The following is a 22,926-nucleotide window of genomic DNA, read 5'->3' as shown; positions in this document are numbered from 1 at the left end:
AAATCCCTATAAAAAGATCCTTGCATACGCAGGACCCTTCTGCAAATTAAAGACACATATACTTATTCTACTGAGCATGAAGCAGGACCCTTCTTAGTTGGAAAGCCATCGTTAATCATGCATAAATTATGTATGCAATGCACTTGGCATACCTCAAGGTGCCTCAGTAGGTGCAATGGTATATCCATTATTGTATTGTAAGGATGTATCTACCTGTGGGATTAAGAAAAGATTCAAAGACGACCGGTCTGGCGCAGTCGGTAGTGACCTTGCCTGCTACGCCGCGGTCCCGGGTTCGAATCCAGGTAAGGGCATTTATTTGTGTGATGAGCACAGATATTTGTTCCTGAGTCATGGATGTTTTCTATGTATATAAGTATTTATATATTATATATATCGTTGTCTGAGTACCTGCAACACAAGCCTTCTTGAGCTTACCGTGGGACTCAGTGAATCTGTGTAACAATGTCCTATAATATTTATTTATTTATTATTAATACAATGGTATGGTAGACATACGAGGTGACACACAGACTTGTTTAGGTAATTAGATTAACCTAAATGCTGGTGTCGTCATTCTTACAAGTCCTATATTTACTGCATCCTGACGTTACCTGCTAAGACAGGTAATTTAAACTGATATACGCTCAATCAGGTACTATTAACGACTAACTTACATAAATATCAATATCTTAAAAAAACCTTTAAAGTTACCAAGCCGATAAAGTTCGTTTGTCCCTTTCCGACGTATTAGTGTGATAGAAAGGGATATCGGATCCGATATCGGATGTCGGAAGGATTTCAATAGAAAAAATCAAGGTGGCGCCTGTAATGTATGGGTCTGGGATATCCGTCCGACATCCGATATCGGATCGGATAATGTGAAAACGCACTTACAGTTTGCGAGTATCACCCTTATCACATCTCGACAAAGCGCATCCGCGATAAAAGCAATGCAGTGCTCATGCACCGCCATTGTAATAAAGTCCAAGGATCTGACGGACAGATGGACACACCTTAACCGCTCCTAGGAATTCAAAAACGATTACACCAATCGGTATTCACGTGTTACCGTCAATTTGTAGAATTACTCAATTGGATAACCGCTTATTTAGGACGTGGATATAACCTCTACGCGGTGGTTTGCACCACACAGCTCTCAGTCGCTCGTCGAACACCGCCCGCTGGCCACGCGACTAACCGGTTAATTCCGCTTTTTTTCAAAATGGCCGCTCTGACGCTGTGCTTTTTGGCAGTTTTGTGCAGTTTGCTACATCAAGGTTTGTTGAATTTAAATTAGTTGAGTGACCATTTGTGATGAGAGATGGAGGTACCTTTTGTACACCTTAATTTATGATGGAAAATTTTCAGTACATGATATGTTTAAAAGTTTCCCGCCTTAATGTTTAGTTATTAGGGCTACTGTCTATTTTAAATAGAACCCAATTTTAAAATGAATGTTTTTTTATTTATTATTTCGTTTTGTTTTTAATCGGTTTTTAATGGAAATAATAAATATTGTAATCACAGTTGTGTCTAAATGTAATGTTTTCCGCAAATAACATTAAGTACCTATCTATATTAAAACGAACAACATGAAATAAAGGATTGTGTAATTTGTGTATCTGCTGACTCTAGCTACTTGTTTGCTAGTTATATCTTATCCAGCGACGCTACACATCGTAGAGATCTTAATGGCTCTACGTGGGCTCTACAAATAAGATAGAACTTTACAAATATTTTTGCAGGTTCGCAGAGTAATGTCTACAAATATCATAAATACGATGTAACATTATCTAGGTTTCTGTTATTACGTGTTGAAGTTAAACAACCCGATTTTGATAAAATTTTAAATGGAGATAATTTTAGGATCGGAAAAACAATATGATAGTTTTATCAAAAGTCATCAGTATTTTATGCCGATGTGTATGATTATGCGTCCACTAAGGAATGAGCCCATTTTCTCTGAAAAGATACTTTCATTCATGCAGAAAAATTTTATTATGACAAGTATGACAATAATATGAATGAATAGAGAGCACGTTAATATTAGTGTACTCGTATATTTTTATCGTGAAATAAAAACGCTTTTTTTATTCAATTCAATTCAATTCAATAATTATTTTTTCGGAAAAAATCCGTAGTGTTAGTAGTATACATTCCCTTAAACCTATGTTAGTTACATATACATATTATTTATTACATCTAAAAAACTAAAACTATAACCATAACTATAAAATTTTAAAATTCTATATCCCGACTTATAACATTTTATAGTTGACTTACAATTCTGAATATTTTTAACTGGTTAAAAATGAAAAAATCGTCTCCTGTACTGCCGGCATTCACAACTCAATAAACCTAGTGAAACATGTCGGTCAAAGCCGGAGCTGAATTTTCTAAGCGTGCGAATCTGAAAATAGCCTAAACATAAACATATTGGTAGCGAAGCATTTATTTATTTATGTTCGTTCATTGCCCGATGATGTAGTTGTGGTTACTTCTATGGCACGCCTTTCATTACTTGGTTATCTTCCTACTGTGTATATTCGCATCAATACGAACTTCAGGAAAGGTCAAATATTAAATCCAGATATGATATGAATCGGATATGTCTTCGAGTTTTTTTTTTTCATAACTTAAATTTGAACGGGCTAAACTAAAGCCATATATACCGGGTGCACGGTAATTAATGGACAACCTTTTAACCACCAAGAGGGCACCTTATACTGGTCCAGAAAACCGACATTAAGGTTTAGTAAAAGTCGCCTGGTTATCGAGATTTTCACACTTTTTAAAATTTTAGGTAGTATTAAAATTTTAAAAAGTGTGAAAATCTCGACAACGCAACTTTTACTAAACATTAAAGTCGATTTTCTGGACCAGTATAAGGTGCCCTCTTGGTGGTTAAAAGGTTGTCCATTAATTACCGGGCACCCGGTATAATAGTTCACGTTACCAAAGTAGAGTTGGCATAGAAGTAGTTGACATAAATGTAGTCCTATACCTATAATATGTACCTATACTTCCACATATTTTATGTACATACATACATACATACATACAATCACGCCTGTTTCCCAGAGGGGTAGGCAGAGATCACGGATTTCCATTTACTACGATCCTGACATATTTTATGTGTTCGTAAAAAATGTGATATTTTATCTTGATTGGCCAACATTTTGAAACTTCCTTATCTATTCAACGAAATTCCATTTACATTTAAAAATAATCCTGTCTCATCTCATTTAATCCAATAGAATAATAGAAGACGACGCCTTGACCTTATCTGACTGTATAGGCCTTTGCCACATCTCGGACACTGGCGATCAAATATATGAAAGAGGCGCGTTCCTAACACACAGTCTAAGCTCGTGTAGGTGAACGCGTACTATGCTTGTAAGTATGAGTGAAATATGACAAGTCAACTATTCGCGTTTTTGACAGGCGGTAACTGTGAGGTAGCCGAGAGGGGCGGCACTTTCAGCGGAGAGCGGGAGTGGCCATACTGTACGATAGTACTCTTTATTATACTGTGCCTTTGCTTTGTAAAATCACTAAGGCCCTCTTGCACCAACCACTTAACTCAGGGTTAGTGGGCCGTCAACTGTCAAATTCCATATAAAATGGTGGGTTAACCCTCCATTTTCGTTAATGCAAGTAGCCCTAAGTATTGTAATAGTTTACAACCTTCTTACAACCTGTTTACTGACGCGATCTATAAATTTAATTGTATAAAAACAATCTTTATAATTTCTACATTGTAAAATAATTCTTAAGAAAAGCGTCTCCTTCTTCGTATTTGGTTAAAATATATAAATGAGCAGTTCCTGGCAACTTTGTACATAGTCACGTCAGCAAATTTTAATTGATCCTATTTTGTTACCAATATTTAGTAATATATGTCGACTTTCGTAAGATATATACGGGTTAATTGTTATAATTAAGAAAATATACCGCGTGTGGATTCCATACGGGCGAATAATGTATCCAGTTGTAGTATCTGATCAAACGAATCGTATAGGATAATTATTTTGTAAAAAAGTGTTATTAATTAAGAGTAATTATTTTTTTAAATCTGACCAAGCGGCAATGTACGCCGTTCAACTTAATTTCACATGACATAAACGTCATGTCGTAATGACAATTAGGTAGGTACGCTAATTGATGTGGACGTAATACATTGCGTGCTGAATTATTATATATGAAAAAAAAATCTCGTCTGTTCAAAAAGAAAACATGTAGTTAGGCTCCTTGGGTCCGATACTAATCGTTATTAAGATATTCGCCCGTATGGAATACACACGCTGTAGATACTAGAGAACCTTTGACGAAATAAAACTTAATAAAATCTCAATTTATCAACAAAATCTTGGTAACAAAATAGGAATTAATAAAAACAAATTTAACTTTTTCCTTAATTATTGTGTACAAACTTATCGAGAACTGCTGAAATATTGAACCGTCCGCATATTTCATGAAATGGAAACACTTAAACAGCAATAAAAGGGAGGCTTTCCATTAATATCGGACAATATCTGACTCAAACGTTTGCTATTATGATAAACAATTACCAACCTAAAGTCTAAAACTTAAAATCTATTTTCTTTCGGCTTATTCATTTACATAACTTCAGTCCTTTTACCTGATGGGCACGTAGCCAAATGCACTAACGCTTACGATAATACCCTTATCCGTAGATATCTCTATCGCTCATTCCGTATCGGCGTGACAGAGAGACTGCGTTTCGATGGGCGTCTAGCGTAAACGATTGTCATTTTGGTTAGGCTGGTTGGTTCCGTAGCCAAAATAGCCAGTTATATCTCTCTATCGCTCCTCTGTAGTGGTGGTGATGTATTCTTCGCCACGGAGCGTTAACGATGTTACTATTGGCTACAAGTTATGAAACAGTAAAAGCTATTTGTAGATCCAAATTCGTTTTGACGCGATAGCTGAGTAATGGCTATCTTGAAAGGGCAAGAATTTAATATTTCAACGAAGTTGCTATACTACGAGTATATATGTACATATTGTATAGGCAACTATTTATAAAGTCTTTATAAAGTTCTATAGTCAGCATTGATGTACATAATTATTTATGTTGATAGGTTCAAAATTTGCTCTTATATGAATTACCTGTTAAAGCGTCCAATCTTTTGCTTGAAAACCTTATGCATTAAATATCTATTATTATCATACCTAAGAGTCTTAGGTATGATGGTCTTAGGTATAACGTGAAAACGGTCTTAGGCTAAGACCGTTTTCATATTATCCGATCCGATATCGGATGTCGGAAGGATTTCAATAGAAAAAATCCAAGATGGCGCCTGTAATGCATGGGATATCGGTCCGACATCCGATATCGGATCGGATAATGTGAAAACGCACTAATAGATATCTCTACAGTCCGTGGCTAAAAGATTCTATAACTATTTAGTACATTTTGGGTCTGATTCGTTTCTTTTGATTCTAACTGTACCTGCACATATGTAATTATATGTATATAGCTAAGCTAACATTGTGTGTATTTCGGCCGATTAGCTTCAAAAACTTCAAAAAGACCTTTCAATGTTATTATTAATTCTGCTTTGAAAGCTTTGGATAAGCAGAGAAATTCATCTACAGAATATAACCGCGGGCAAGAACCCTATTACATCAAGGGAACTCTCAAAGACCTTCGCAGTGATGTAGACTAGTCACTCTAGACCTAGGGGCTAGCCATTTGACAATCGTTCAAAGATAGCCTTTCTTATACGTACTCGTACAGTTGTCAAACACTACTATGTTCGCGTTTTCTCACACGTATTGAGAAAGGGACGACACTACGATGTTCGAGTTTGACACGTTTTAATTTCTATCCTTTTTTTGCCAGGTGCATGGAAAATAGTTATTTGTTATACAAGGGGGCAAAGTTGTATTTTAACGCCGAGTGTGGAATTGAAAAACGAGCAAGTGAAAGGATTCTATAGTTGAACCACGAGCGAAGCGAGTGGTTCGAGAATAGAATCCTGAACTTGGCGAGTTTTTTAACACACGAGAAGCAAGCATACATTTGCACCCGAGTGTAACACAAAACTTTTCCCCTCATTATAGCGAGGAAACTACAACGCAAAAAATGCGTTTATCACTGCTTCCAGTAGTTCCACAGGTGGTAAATCATCTTTATTACTAGATTCACCTACTTTTATCAATTTTAAAGCAGTTAATTTGACTTTATTCAAGGTCAAATTACTTTACCCACTAGTGGATAAAATGCGTTTTTACCCGCTGGTATTAAAGGACAAAACACGTGTTTCCGAGCTAGTGAGGGGAAAAGAATATAAATTAATCGAATTTATACCACGGTTTTGTCAGTGTGTTTTTTAAGTTTTGTCGGTTTGTTATTTACAAACTTTGTGAATACCCCCAGGTTATATTAAAGGTTGTTTGCGCTCACATCCCTTGTTCTCCGGAGAAATGAAGTAGTTACGTCAGCAATGTATACCTACAACCTTTATTATGCAGGGGCAACGCTCGAAGGATCTAAGGGAATAAGTAAGCAGAGACAGGGCACTTAGACAATGTCAGATCGGCTACGCTTCATAAGAGTTGATGTAAGAGTATCGTAGCTTTTCTCTGTCGACCTTCTGTATAGGTGCGACAAAGCCAGACTGCGTTCCGATCGAAAAGTAGCGTTAGCAATTGTCACTTCAGCTAAGACAGGTACTCCAAATGTAAATTAGATTCGTGAAGTTATCAATGCATTAGGTATCTACTATGTGTATGTAGGTTGGTATGTTCGACGTAGGTAAACCACGTTAAACTTCTGAAAGCGGGGTGAATGTATCTCAACGGTATTGCATGATCGGTCTGAGGATCTTATACGAAATCTGTGGGTTTACTTTACCTGGCTAATAAATCACTAAACTTGAAGTAACTAATTTAAGTAAACTAAGTTAAGTAAACTGAAGTAACTATAAATTAAGCTTCCGATAAAATGACTTTAATGACCAGTGACATCGTAGGTTAGTCTACGTTTTATCTGGATTTGCATACTGTATGCCCGGATGTTCTCATCAATTGGTCGCAATGCTCAACCAACTCTTGTGATTTTTTTTTAACTAGATTCTGACACCATAGACGGGGCAGGCCGGGGTGCAGGCAGACCAAAAAGGAGATGGCGGGACGACCTGGACAAATTCTACCCAAAATGGTGGGAAAATGCCGACAACAGGGTCGAGTGGAGAAAGCGAGGGGAGGCCTTTGCCCAGCAGTGGGACAAAAAAGAGGCTAATTATAAAAAAAAAAAAGATTCTGAGAATCTATATTGTATGTCGATTCAGTTGCCTTAAAAGACTTAAGCGCCAATAGCGCTTAAGACATTCGTGACTTTACTGTGATAAATTGATACCTAATGGTTTAGAGAACTTTCTTTTTCACTTTTGCGCTTTCTTAGCATATCGCGAAGGTCTGCAGCTCACAGAGCCCCTAGTGATCATCTATGAATATCTCTACTAGCAATTTTATTTTTATTAGCCTAGGTAGGTATATTGTGTCCCACTGCTGGTCAAAGACCTCCCCTGTCTTCCGTCACTCATCACGGCTCTGTGCAAGTGCATGCTCCCGCCAGCCATCACAAAACGAGTCCAAGTCTTTCCGCCATCACATTTCTGGTAATAGTAAATCTATAATCCTATTTTCTTTCCAGGTTCAGCCATCGTCTGCTACCAATGCAACAGCCATAACGACTCCCGGTGTCTCATGGACAAACTACCTGACTCCCTTCGCAAGGAGTGTGGCTCCAAGGACACCATGTGCAGAAAGATCTCACAGATTGTGGAGTTCGAGATGAACGGCATGCCGCCAGACAGCAGGGTCATCCGAGGCTGTGGCTGGGATGAGAGCAGCTACAAGGTTAGTAGACCCACAGCCAGCAGCTACAATGACTCCCTAGGCTTATGGAAAGCCGTTATACCAGACTCCTAATAAAATTTAACAAATCGTTATTGTGTTTTACCTGAATTTCTTATAATTGTGTTTGTCTAAATTACAAAATGTTTATCAATGATTTATGATATTTGAAAGACGCTTGGGGGCCTTACCTCTAAATAATTAAATAGACTTTTATCCGCAAATAGAGACAAGCAAATTACTGTAACTTTACGACCCAACTAGTCTTGGCCTGCATTCGTGTTCTAAATCGGGTTTAGTTTCGGCACGATATCCACCAATATAGTCGTATTGTTGCTAAGGAGATAAAATATTGAACAAGCATAATACTAGTGACGTAACCCCTGAAGAAGAAGGTGTGTTTGAATCACATGAGTTTCATTTAGTCGTGGATACACGTCTGGTCTGTGTCACTCCATGGCTTGAATTTATTTTAGATGTCCATGAGAAGCTAGAATAAAGTACTACCTTGTACCCTGCGACACATTTACCCTTAGAATTCAAGATAGGGTTAGAACCTGAACAATAATTGTAAAATATTATTCACTAATTTCTACCAATCGACGCTGGTCCTGGGATATTGCTTTTAAAAGTGCTAATCCAGGGAGATTCAGTGGATCATAAATCTGAATGAAGTTAATTAAAGTCGCGGAAGATAATCTCCCCATTAATTGGTATCGATTTTGCTCCCGTTTCATGCTGTTTTAGATATCTCTTCTCGTTTTTTGAAAACGGGGACTTTTCAATTGGTACTTACTTACTAGGATACTTAGCTAGCGTCACAGTTGCTTATGTTAGTTAGTTATGTCATCATTATCGTATTTAGCTAGATCTCTCCAAATCTCTTCTGTATTGGCGCTACACGATAGAGGTCGAAAACTTACGATAATGATATTTTAGCGTACGCGATTGTGTTGTGACGTTGGCTAGGTACCCAGAGCCTACTGCGAAAAACGAGAATTCTAATTTCGTTATCTACCTCTCTATCGCTATTTAATATCCGAATGATATATTAAATTTTTCGCGGTACACGCGAAATCAGACCCTCGCTCTTTACGGTACGTTTGCTATCAATAATATTTTATTTTATTTTATCGGCAAAATTAATAAAAGTAACATTTCATTGACCCGTGTTTCAATGACAAGGTTCAATTAGACGAGTAAATATCTGAAACCAGCAAGTTCGCCGAAGTCGATCGATGCAAACGAGTACTCTGTTTACGCTGTCCAAACAATTAACAAACTGTACCTAACAATGACAAAACTGATGAAAATGTGGAGGTGTAATATCGACTATTTGCTATAGGCAGTTAGGCACACCTCGGACACTGGCGATCAAATATATTGAAAGAGGCGCATTCCTAGCATACAGTCTTAGCTCGTGTAGGTGAACGCGTACTATGCTTGTATGAGTGAAATGTGACAGGTAGACTGTTCGCGTTCTTGACAGGCGGTAACTGTGAGGTAACCGAGAGGGGGTGGGCGGCACTTTCAGCGGGGAGCGGGAGTGGCCATACTGTGCGATAGTACTCTTTATTATACTGTGCTATAGGTATACAGAGTGAAAGAAAAAGGACCGTTAAAACTTTGCATAGTGACTTTTGAAGTCATACTGAACAACTTTTACTATGCGCGGTTGCGCGTCCCATTTTCGAAAACTTTACACCGTGGCGGCGAACAACTATTGTCGATTTTAAAATGACACACCTCGTGTGTCACACGCCACACGTAAAAAAACCTAGCTGACACGCCTCTCATGTCATCCGCACGGTAACGGTTAAGGCAGTTTTGCATTCCATTCATTGAAAATATGGGCTTAGTCCTTAGAAATGCCTCCCAAACTCCTCATCTAAGGCAAGAAGCTTTGAAACAGTTATTCAAATGTTTTTTTCTCCACCAGGGTCGTTGCTACCAGCGTTCCGGCTTCGGAGGTCGCCAGGAAGTCTGCTCCTGTCTCGAAGACGGCTGCAACGCTGCCACAACCCCCGCGGCCGCCACATTTCTCATGCTGATCACTGCCGCTGTACTCAGGTTCTAGAACCCGGTGGAACGTTCTCACTGCCGTTGTACTCAGGTTCTAGAACCCGGTGGGTTCCGTAGGGCTGTAGGTAGTCTAGTCGAAAGATTTAATGTTTGAAGGTTGCCGAGTAAAAATAAACGAATATTAAGGTGCACAGCTAAACATTAAATTTATTCTCAAGTGGACATGCCCCAGGATGGGATTGTGACTACAAATTTTTTGTACACAGTTCACTAAACATTAGATTCACGGTTTTCATGTCGTTGTCCCGTTTTCTCATTTTTTTTGAAATTCTGAATGATATAAACAATGTAATATGGTTAATTAAGTAGTAGGGGTATTCCAGAAAAGTGGCATGTACCCATGTGATGCATTTTTTTACAATTCGAATTAAAGTGACCTACTATCTGCCTAGGTTAATACACTACTCCGAATACGTTTACTTTTTTTGGAATGCCCCACAATAACTATGCCTAATGTCCACAGAAGAATCGACTTTTGTTAGCGATCTATTTCATTTCGAAGTTTTTGGATCAAATTCGGCAATTTTTTAGTAGACACTGAAAACAGCAATGATCTAGTTGCTATCTCAATTGACTCAGTTACATTTTCTGTTACCACGAAATCCCGCCGCAGCATTGTATAATAATAGGTATTATTAGATGTTTAAATAGATTATGTAACTTATTTGAATGATTCTCAATGTTCTCATTCTATGTGTTCGTTATGTAAGCTACGTGTTAAGTTATTTAGATACTTAGCGAACTGTAAATAGATATGATAATTGACGATAATGCCACTGTAACTGTCAATCTGTTAACCGCGGACACTGTAAAGTTTATTGTGCCATAGAATATTTGTTGTGTTTGTGTTTTGCTATTATATTTATTAGTTTTTCATATCGGTGTTTCTTATTTCCTACCTGTTTTGATAAAATGGTAGCCCCGCGAAATGTCGCCTAAAACGTTTTGATGTTATGCAGATATTTATAATGTGATTGGTACCTAAAAGTTTCATATCCTTCTTAAATCTATTTCTAGATAATCTCCTCTCTTTATTTTAAACAATTGCTACCAGTTTATACACTTAACCCTAATTTGCGCACCCATTCTATTTTAGCCTATCATTCTATCAACCAAATCTTTAGGTCCCAGACTAAAATACTAAATAATGCGTTTCCTGTACTAAATAAGCGACATCCTTTTAAGGCCATCTTCATATTGTTTGGGGATCATCAATGTGAGAGGGGGACAACGCTACACAGAGCCATAGTGCTATCCTGATCACACAAGTAAGGTGCGCCAGTGTGATGAGCTCTTAATGCGCGTTGCCCGGTCTCTGGCGCATCCGAAGCTTAGATTTAGTCCAGTAAGTAGGTTAGTACTAGACTGGCGTCTGTATTTTTAAGTCCATTTTTTGGATAATTAGCAAAATGAGGTATTTTGCGCTTGGATTGCTGGTGTTTTGCGGATTATTTGAATATGGTAAGTGAGATTTTCATTTTACGAATCTTAGTTATAACTTGGTTATAATAAATGCTCTCGATTAAGTAGACCTTTTGAACAAATCATTTCATTAACCAATCTAATGCAAGTTCATATAATTTTAGGGTCATAGTATAATAGGCACGAGTATATCGGAGCACTGAACCTGAAAATTTAATAGAATTTATCATTTATTTACATTTTTGTTTATAAAGGAATTACTGAAGCATAATGAAAATTAATCACAATATGACTTCATTATCTAACCTGAAAATCGGTTAAACAGTTCTTGAAAATGAGAACAGCCTGACATACGAACACATTTTTGGTCAAGCTGAAACTGCTGAAACGAAGACTTTCACTTTGCTCAATCAATAAATCTACTTAAATGACTTGTTTTAAAGTTGAAGTAAGAACTTTGCTATTTAAACGCGACAGGCGCTTCTAAATCTAATATTTAATGTTAAAGAATTTAAAGATAACTTAGTGCAAAGTAAATAACATTATCCAGAACGGAGTAACAGGGGGTTGAAAATGGTCTGAAATGCTTCGAGAAAAGGATGGTACGGCCGTGCCTCTTTTTGCTCGACTTGGTGGGGGCACTGCCGTGCCCCCAGATAGACATGCATAATAAATAAATAAATAAATATTGGGGACACCTTACACAGATCAACTTAGCCCCAAACTAAGCAAAGCTTGTACTATGTGTGCTAAGCGACGATATACATACTTAAATAGATAAATACATACTTACATACATAGAAAACATCCATGACTCAGGAACAAATATCTGTGCACATCACACAAATAAATGCCCTTACCGGGATTCGAACCCAGGACCGCGGCTTAGCAGACAGGGTCACTACCGACCATAGACTAAACTAAATAAAGGAAGACGTGTAACTCAGTACATCGTTTTATATGTTTGACTCGTAAAACAATAGATGGCATTACTATACTCTCGCGACAAATGGTATTGTTCAATTCACGAAATAATTTCATTTAAATGACCTAAGTCGTATTATTTCAAAATTTGGAACATGATCGTACAACATTATCACTATATAACACCGAAATTAACAAAAACAATTAAGTCATTTTTTACCAATCGGGTACTGAATCAGATTCAATTCATGGGAAGTGTTTTGTACGTTTGATGACTAATAGCAAACATTATAATCCGGTAGATGGCGCGTATGCAAGATGCACAACACTGCATGCTAAACAAAGTTGGCATATTGAAGATAAGTTTTAAATTCAATTTATTTATTGTTCGAATGTGAGTAGTTAAAATCGCTGTCAATAGAAATTTCCAACAATGTAAACAAACCATTATACAAAATATCAATATTTTAGCACAATTTTATTATTTCAAAGATTGGATTTAGCCAGTATCTGATGAGTTAGAATGAAAATTAAAGACATTTTGACAACGTACAAGGTTTGTTTACATTGTTCACAAATTCTATTGACGGCGACTTTATAAATGATGAATTGATGATAGGGTTAGTATTTTGTAACATCACAATCTGCCAGAATTTGGCGTACAATACTCTTGACTCTCAATATGCACATTCATTATCATTAGTATTCGTTTTTTTTTTTGCACAAGTTTTAACGATTATTCTAAATTATCTTGGACGTACATCCCAGAATAGGCAAAATATGCTACGTAAAATATTACAACCCTAAGTGCGGGTGTCAGGAAGGATTTCAAAGGCGAAAATCAAAAATGGCGGCTTAAATATATGGGATATCGGTCCTGTATCCGATATCGGATCGTATAATGTGAAAACGCACTAAGACGGAAGTATTACTTTCAGATTATTTTATTTTTATTACTATAAAAATGTTTTACCACAAACAGCTACATATATCAGCACGACAGAGTCAGATGGCACTATTATCAGAATAAGACAGAAGTTGTACGATTTGCGGCTAATTTATGATCAACATTCATCATTTCATCATCGATTTTTTTAAATATATGAATGTGGAATAAAACAATATATTTATAAGTCAATTTTATTAATTAAATTCTTTGAAAAGTTTCTTAATTATCATGCTAAGTGTTGAAATGCATTGAAATATTTATTTTCAGTACAGATGGTGTTTTTTTTTACGCACTAGTGCGAGAAGTGGTTCATTACGAGTATATGTCAGGTCTAAACTTCGGAGGGCCATCTGTACTGAAAAACGTCGTACGATACACGTGCGAAAAGGAAATTCGTAACTCGTGTCGATTTTTACGCACTTGTATCGTAATGCACTATTTCCAAGTAGGCATATTACAATGATATGAACGTCAAATAAAGCTACGCCGGCTTTAACCCTACGCCTCAGCCACTTTTTTTCAAAATACACATGCAAAAGTATTCATAAAGAAAATATTAACAGACTGCTCTATGGAAATTAATTTCAATAAATTATACAAAGTACAAAGCTACTATGCTTAATAAGAGATGTTAGAGATACTGTATAGAGTCTCTAAGTGTCAAGGTATATCTAAAAAAATAAAAAAAATATACATGATGAAGAAAAAAAAAACGAACTGATACAAATAAAAAATAACTAAAATAACTTTAGAGTTTTAAAAGACTCTTGATGTCTCAACTAAAGAAAAAAATATATATAATGCCGCCGCGGGGCGGAGCGGCGGCGGGGGGCCGGCGGCCGAGGCTCAGGCTCGGCGATCAGCCACGACAGCGCCAGCTGCAGAAGGCTCGGCGGTCAGCCGCGACAGCGCCAGCTGCAGGAGGCTCGGCGGCCAGCCGCGACAGCGCCAGCTGCAGAAGGCTCGGCGATCAGCCACGACAGCGCCAGCTGCAGAAGGCTCGGCGATCAGCCACGACAGCGCCAGCTGCAGGAGGCTCGGCGGCCAGCCGCGACAGCGCCAGCTGCAGAAGGCTCGACGGCGACGGAGCCGGCGCGACGGCGCACGGGCGCGGGCTTGTGGGAGCGGGGCTAAGCCGGCTCGGGCGCGGCTCGAACAAGCGGGCGCAGGCGAGTCCATGCACACACGCTCGATGGATCTAGAACGTTATTCACAAAAGATGTACTCGTGTAATGCTTTACTTGTCAGTTCATACCTATTATTCAGGTCTTTTAGTTTCAATTCTAATTTGTGAAATTCATCGGAGCGATGGTTCAACTCCTGTGCTGTCAGGTCAAGTTGGTATTGACAGTTTAGAAGCTCATCGCTTAAGGCAGCTGTTACATTTTGATGTATTTTGAATTTGCTTAGCTTTAGATATTTTTTAATTTTATTTGACCCTTTCAACGTCACTCTGGGATCACTGCCGCCCTCTATGTGCACAGACTGTTTTAAATCTACAGGGTCTTTCATTGGGGAGCATGATGCACTGTCATGAACCACATCTAAATCAAATATATTATATTCAGCAAATATACTTAAATTGTTTTCAGCCAGAGCGGAGTTCCCGGAGCAATACTTGCAATACCATTTTGAATCCGACTCCTGCAGTTGCTGCTCGAGGTCCCGGATGCGTTGTAATGCCTGCTCATGTATCTCTTGGCATTGCTGGAACCGATCAATGACTGCCTAGAGGTCATCCCGTTGTCCTTGCAGGTCTTCATACTTGACATCTTGGTTGGCTGATTGCTGATTTTTGAGGCTTGTGTTTGTTTCATTCTAGCCACCATCACATCCCGGTGTGTTGTAACCTTGGTAGTTTGTTCTGTAACATTATTCATCATGTGAGATATTGAAGCCTAAATGTATTGTTAAAATATAATAATTAGGGCTTATAACAGGATATAATGTGATTAAGATACAAGAATATGGAACCACAGCCTTGATTTTGTTAACAAGATTTCATATAACAAACTTTGTAATTCACTTTGTTGCAAGTTACACGGGATAGCAGTGAGTAAGGTTTTATTATTTCGAGTTGGTTTAACAAAGAAAATGTAAATATGGAAGTTAACCCTTTAACGGGCAAGACTCAAAAAAATCGTGAGTTCAAACCTCATCGCCATCCTGTAGTACTAAAAATTCTGTACAAGAAAAAAATACAAAAAGATATTCATACAGGGTGGTCTTTTTTGAGACCGGTGCCCTATAAAGGGTTAAAATACTATTATGTACTTCAAATGTTTACAAACAGAAAACACAAAAATAACCTATGACAGTTACTAGTTCTAGACAAATAATCTGAAAAACTACACTTAAATATTAAGTAAGCTATACTCATCTGTAAAAAACGCTAAATTATTATAATTTTAAATCTTGAACGCTACTCCGTTGACGGTTGGCGTAGTTTTTTCGTCAATATTTGGCTTCTTAGGCTGCATGAAAACTTATGATAACACTTTCTCATTTTAATTAAAATACGATACATCACTGTAATTCCTTATATTTTACATTTTTAATATTTATAACACATTATTGAAATGATATACGCACGAAGCTTGAATTTGACGTTTAACCCGGTCGGTGTTGCCAGTCCAGGCGTTGATATCTCCTGCGAATTGCAAAGTATGCGTTAGGGCCCGCACAGACGGGCGACTCAACTTTTTTGTCTGCGGAGATCGGTCTATGGGCTAGTAAGAAAGTGCGCACACGTTGCAACGCAACCTTTTTGTCTGCGGGTTCGACGAGTGACGACAAGCCTGCGACGTAACTGTCTCATTCTCTATATGTTTCAATGCAAGTGCGCACACGGTGACAAAATAGTCGCCGGTCGGTTGTCATTTTGACAGTTATCACTCAACCGCCTGGGCGAACGTATGTTATTATTCGAAAAAAAATATGATTTTAAATGCCGATTGTTGAAGTCGACATTGATACCTGTCGTTTAATTTCAATTCTTCAGAAGTAGAGGTAAGACCGACTTTATATGACAAGAATTTAAAAGAATAGTCCTACAATATTGAGGAAAACGATGCCGGGTTGTAAAATTCTAACGAGTTCATCAAAACTTTTAAACACTTATTCTGAAGTACCAAAAATGTTTTTTGGATAGGCTCTTAATTTCATGAAAAAAGAAAAAGTTGCGTCCGTAGTATCTTCATAGTAGTCTGTGGTTGCATCGCTGTCGTTCCCGTGTGCGCACCTTTGAAATTGTCGCAAGGAGTTACGACAGAGACAAAAAAGTCGTCGAGTGACTTTGTCGCCCGTCTGCGCGGGCCCTTATAACAAATAGTTTAATGTTTTGTGAAGATTAAAGAAATATTGTTTGTTGATAACAATGATAACTATGACGGGAACTATTCCTCTCACTTCTTGTCACAGACAAAATTATCACTGGATTTAGTTTTACGCGCCTTGGCTAGCTATCAATAGTGAAACAAAAACGAAAAGAGATATAAGGCTTACGGCGAAATTGTGGTCAAAAAAGCTGCACTTTATGCAAAAAGCAAGCCACTTTGTACAGTGATACTAGGGACCAATATAAATGATTTCTTCCGAGGAAACACAAAAAACCATAAGATCTAGCTAGATGAAGACGTTGCTTTGATGATGCATAAAACATGAGCAACGCTACTAAATTAGAAACACGTGTTAAGTTTAGTTTCGGACGATACGCCTATAAGCAACCTACATAATTTGGTCGAGTTAATTTGAAATGTCAAAAACAGTGCTAAGTAATTTGACATTTCAATACTAGGTAAGTATAACCAAAGATATATGGAATAAAATAAAATACTATATACGTATTTCTAACAACGATTCTATTAAATGGGCAGGGAATCAAATTCCTTGACTGTATAGCTGTAGGTGCCTAAATAAAGATTTTTAATACTTATGGGTACCGATAAATTTATATAAATACAGTAAAGGGCGATAAAACTTGCACATCGGTCTTTGAAAGAGACAACGTCACATAAGTGATTGGAGAGTAGAGTAGGTAGATAAGTACCTCACTATGGGCCTATGGGTTTTATAAACACACAACAAGTAGGCGCGAACAATTCATACTTACTTTTCTATGATTCAAACACACAACAAGTAGGCGCGAACAATTCATACTTACTTCTGTATGATTCAACTTCACATCATACTTATTTTTCTAATATTCAACTAGAAAAATAAAAAAAAGCGAAAAACAATAACATAATTCTTTTTAAACACATTAAAAAAAAACCGGAGCTGGGTCTCGAACCTGAGATCTCAAAAATGCAAGTCAGATACTCTAACCCCTAAGCCAAAAAACGAGGTGCCGCCGGCTCAAAATATTGAATCATATTCAGATGTGGTTACTCGGCAATGTAATTAATTATTATCTCACTAGGTGGCACTTTTCAACATTGAAAACAGCGCCATCTGTAAATAACTCGAAAACTAAGAGGTACCAGCGACGATAACTCGCGTTAAGTAGGTCGCTACACGATGTACTGAGTTACCAATCTTTGTTTATTTAATTAATCTATGCTACCGACTGAGCCAGACCGGTCGTCAAATAATAATAAATAATAATTAATTTCTTGCTTAAACCGTCCATGTAGCTCCTCGGAAAACATGAACAGCAATGTACATAATTACCTAACCGACAGGACTCCCTGTAACCTTTGCGGAGGTTTATAACAAGGTACGTAACCGAATGGCACAAACGCTCATGAAACGCTCACGAAACGAAACGCTCGTAGATATTCATCTCTATCGCTCTTGCGTATTGGCGTGACAGAGCCAGACTACCGTATATAACGTGTAAATCGGCTTTACCAATAAATAACTTATGACTTATGACTTACCTTTCGCGGCGTTTCGTTTTCGTTTCGCGTCGCAGAAACGCCATTCGGTTACGGCACTAGGGGATTATAGAGAAGCTGCGCGTTTAGATTTCTACAAATCCCTATACAGCGTGGAAGCATTATACGGGCAATAAAATAAACCAGACGTAGATAAATCGTGTTATCATTAATTGAATTAAGATGCGTTTTTAAGTTACTCTTAATTTTCACCCCATAATTAAGTAATTTGACGACCGGTTTGGCCTAGCGCGTAGTGACCCTGCCTGCTACGCCGCGGTCCCGGGTTCGAATCCCGGTAATACACAGAAAACATCCATGACTCAGGAACAAATATCTGTGCTCATCACACAAATAAATGCCTTTACCGGGATTCGAACCCAGGACCGCGGCTTAGCAGGCAGGGTCACTACCGATTGAGCCAGACCGGTCGTCGATATGAATAGAAAGTACATTTTTGATTTATCTCTATGCGTAAGTGACAGCCGAGCGTAAGTCCTATATTTAATAAACCGAAGCGATAGCATAGCGCAGTTTAACTCGGCTTGCATAAATTTATGTGTCCAGTAGGCCTAGCACATGATGGCCGCGGGAGTATGTCGCCGCGAGATAGACTACCCGTCCTTATGTCATTAATACAGTTAGAAGAAGACGTGGCATCTATCTCGCGGCGACATACTCCCGCGGCCATCATGTGCTAGGCCTACAGGTGGCGTAGCCGAATGGCATTTCTGCGACGCGAAACGAAAACGAAACGCCGCGAAAGGTAGTCGAATCTGGCTCTGTCACGCCAATACGCAAGAGCGATAGAGATAGAAATCTTCGAGCGTTTCGTTTCGTGAGCGTTTCATGAGCGTATGTGCCATTCGGCTACGTACTCTGGTGTTTAAGCATGGTCGCGTGATAAATGATAAAACATCAGACCGTATATCGCACTTACAAATAGTGCGATAGGGACGACCTGATGTTTTATCATTTATCGCGCGACCATACTTGCCTGCCATGTGATATTCGGTATTCCAAACTCTCCGGCAGACCGCCGACGCGATTTAACTTGCTCTCGTTTGCTATATTTACTCGCAATTTTCGCCCCACATAGTCATAGAGCGTAGAAGCATTGGTAGCCCGGTATGTACGTGCGACTTTCGTTCCGGAGGTTGCAGGTTCGAACCCCGGCTCGCACCAATGAATTTGGGATTAGTTGTCAAAGCGGACCCCAGGCTCCCATGAGCCGTAGCAAATGCCAGGATAACGCAATGAGGATGATAGTCATAGAGCGTATAAGGTACATAATTAGTTTTTTTGTAGTTTTGTATTCAAGTCTTATCATACCTACACAGTTTATTATTTCCAGGCACCCCAATAATGTGCTACGAATGCAACAGCGCCACCAACTCGCAATGCCTCCAAAATATCCTCCCTGATACCCTGAAACGAAACTGTTCGGAGCACGACCGCGGCGTGACACATACGCTGTGTCGTAAGATTATACAGCATGTGGATGTGGCTGTGAATGGCCAGTTACCGGCTAGCAGGGTTATTAGGAGCTGCGGGTGGGATGAGACTAGATATAAGGTGAGTTTGTGACACATATGCTGTTTCATAAAATAAAAGGCTAGTAGGACTAGTCCAAGTATAGATTGTCTGTCGGTGTCAGAAGACCGACTGACTCTAAGGTAAAGATAGTGTTTCATAGATAGATAGATAGATATCTTTATTTCTTGAAGAAAAAGACACAGTATTTCACACAATTATAAAACAAAGGCTTTCACTAAAAGATCGTCAATTCCAAATTTTTTACAAAATAATTAGCTAGGGCTAACCTAGGTCAAAATGTCAGTATTGATAAAAAAATATTTTTGAAAAAAAAAAATCAATAAAAAATAAAAATAATAATAATGGCATAAAACTAAAAGTTTATAAAATTATAAACATTAATTAATACTTATTTTCCGGTATATTCTTTAACAGAATATAGTGACATTTCTACTAAAAGTTCTTTTAGTTCGTGTGAAAACTTGTCATTAGAGATTTCGTTTTTGAGGCTGGTGGGTAGTCGACTAGTCGCTCATACAACGAGGGGCCGATCACTCGCGGAGACTTATCTAACAGCGCGAGCCGCCGCCGCACTGGTAGTAATCTCCCCGTCTGGCGGGTTATTCTGCCGGGCATATTTTTTGCACGTTTAAACGAGTCAATATTAAGACGCGTAAACATAATTACCTCGTATATGTAAAGCGAGTAGTGCGTCATTAGCATAAGCTTGATCTTAAGATTATAAAACAGCACCACCAACTCGCAATGCCTCCAAAACATCCTCCTAGATACCCTGAAACAAAACTGTTCGGAGCACGTCCGCGGCGTGACACATACGCTGTGTCGTAAGATTATACAGCACGTGGATGTGGCTGTGAATGGGCAGCTGCCGGCTAGCAGGGTTATTAGGAGCTGTGGGTGGGATGAGACAAGATATAAGGTGAGTGACGCATACGCTGTGTCGTAAGTTTAATCAACATGTGGATGTCGCTGTAAATGGACAGTTGCCAGCTAGCATGGCTACAATGGAACCCGGGATGAGATGTGATCAGATATAAGTTAAGTGATGACGCATATGCTGTGTCAAAAGATTATTCAGCATGTGGATGTGACTCTGAATCGGGTACATACCCGTTAGTAATGTTATAGGGAAAACGAGTTTTTTAAACTTATCTTTTTTACAGGGTGCCTGCTACCACCGCTCCGGCTACGGCGGCAGACAAGAAGTATGTTCCTGCACCAAGGACTTTTGCAACGGAGCCAACGACATCACCTCTGTTACCGCCCTCGCTCTCGCCTCGTCCCTCATGGCAGTACTCAAGTTCGTCTGCCAATGACTTTCATAAAATACTCTGCAACTTCTGATACCGTGATTTGGGGTGAGTTGGGCCGAGACTGATTTTAAAAGTAACAGCTGAATAAAGAAGCCCAATTTTCCCCGTGAACTCGACTCACCCCAAATTACGGTACAGCTCGAAAGCTAGTCTGCAGGGCTAGCACAAGCGGCGCGACAGTGCCCCGCCCGACATAAACCACACGTCTTTTTGTAATATGAAATATTACGCGAAACTTTGCTCAGATGGATGGATATTGAGGAGACCCTACCATGAACCTTGTTCGATATTCTAATTCACCGAAGCGAAGCTAATGAGCTTTTGTATGTCCGGATGTCTCGCTCTTACAGGTCGCAATTCTCAACCGATTCCCGTGAAATTTTGTGACCAGCCCCTCTAGCACAACTTGCCTTGTCGCGCGCGAGACCATACTTGAAGTCGCTCTGATGTATGGCAAAGCGAGGGCTACGTTTTAACTCAAGCAATTTGCTTTTGTATGTCCGGATGCCTCGCTCCACAGGTCTCAATTCTCAACCGATTCCCGTGAAATTTTATGACCAGCCCCTCTAGCACGACTTACCTTATCGCGCGCGAGACCATACTTGAAGTCGGGCTTGATGTATGGACTCGAGCGCGACAAAGCAAGTTGTGCTAAAGGGTCAAATTCTATTGACTCAATAAAATGTTTTTGTCGTCCCAGATTTTGGAAATTGTTTACCGTATATCTGTCTATTTTGTTAACTGTATGCGCGAGATACCTACTGTCGGAGTATTGGTGCTGAGCAGGTGGCGTAAGTAGTTAAGCCAATGAGCGAAGTATCATTACATAAGAAAATCTTGACTTACCCCCTTATTCATAAACGTTCTCTAAAGTTATCAAGCCGATAAAGTTCGTTTGTCCCTTTCTATCACACCAATACGTCGGAAAGGGACAAAAGAACTTTATCGACTCGATAACTTTAGAGAATGTTTATGAATAAGGGGGTTAGAAATTAAGCTATGCCACGTCCTCTCGTTTAACTACTTTTTCCGACCAAAATGGAGATGAGCGCGCCTTTTTTTTAAATATTAACGTAATTAAAATGTATGAAAAGAGAAATGATAGAGTGCATGATTTGATTGAATATTTTGAAAATGAAAACGAGATTTTGTAAGTTTAGGAGGGAATGGTCGTTTTATAAAAGGAGCTATAAATGCATTTATTATAATTGACGAATGTTAAATTATATTACTTTTATGGTATACCTTTAAATGAGTTATTTATTCTCTACGATAGTAGAGTTTTCGAAAATTGGCTTTAATTATAATTTATTTTTTGGGCTAAACTATTATGACCGTTCGGTTAAAAATATTTGCAAAGAAAACAAATTTTGTAGAGCTTTTTATATTATTGAGTATTGTAAATATTAGAAATATCTTAATATTTCTGGCTTTGATCAATTTATGAGCATAAACTGTGTTTTTATTTAGTATTGTCGTCTACGAGCAACTTAAATAATAAAATACCTACTTTATTTAATATTTTTGTTTTATTTTGTACCTTTTAATATTACCTTTAGGTAAACCTAAAAAAAAACACACACACACACACACACACACACACACACACACACACACACAAACACACACACACTCGCACACCTAGAACTCATTGTAGGTCAACACTGTACACTTTTAAACAATACAATATAGTACCTACTCTAATAAATTTACTTATTTTAACTTAGGTACATGTTAAAACCCAAAATTATATAAAAAAAATGTTAATTAGTCGATATCTTAATTACTTTTAATTAACTCTGTAATTGTATCACATGGTGGGCTGCAAGATACAGGCCTAGCCTAGTTTGGAGTCCACCGGACATTGCCTGTGTGTAAAACTTTGTGTTTTTATTTAATTAATTAATTTACT

The 22,926-nt window shown here is 38.4% G+C and overlaps 2 protein-coding genes across 2 annotated transcripts; both read left to right on the top strand.

The window, feature by feature from the left end:
- The first annotated feature begins 1,126 nt into the window (after positions 1-1,126).
- On the top strand, positions 1,127-10,848 carry LOC125231036. The gene is made up of 3 exons (XM_048136376.1): positions 1,127-1,280; positions 7,688-7,893; positions 9,830-10,848. Exons 1-3 carry the CDS (start codon positions 1,226-1,228, stop codon positions 9,965-9,967), a joined length of 399 nt encoding a protein of 132 aa, XP_047992333.1. The 5' UTR covers positions 1,127-1,225; the 3' UTR covers positions 9,968-10,848.
- A 331-nt stretch (positions 10,849-11,179) lies between these two features.
- Positions 11,180-21,316, top strand: LOC125231416. The gene is made up of 3 exons (XM_048136866.1): positions 11,180-11,433; positions 19,499-19,719; positions 20,865-21,316. The coding sequence occupies exons 1-3, from the start codon at positions 11,382-11,384 to the stop codon at positions 21,015-21,017; spliced, it is 426 nt and encodes a 141-aa protein (XP_047992823.1). The 5' UTR covers positions 11,180-11,381; the 3' UTR covers positions 21,018-21,316.
- The last annotated feature ends 1,610 nt before the right edge of the window (positions 21,317-22,926 follow it).

Source organism: Leguminivora glycinivorella, chromosome 11, assembly GCF_023078275.1.
Source record: "Leguminivora glycinivorella isolate SPB_JAAS2020 chromosome 11, LegGlyc_1.1, whole genome shotgun sequence".
NCBI lineage: Eukaryota > Metazoa > Arthropoda > Insecta > Lepidoptera > Tortricidae > Leguminivora > Leguminivora glycinivorella.
This window is presented reverse-complemented; position numbering and strand designations above follow the sequence as displayed.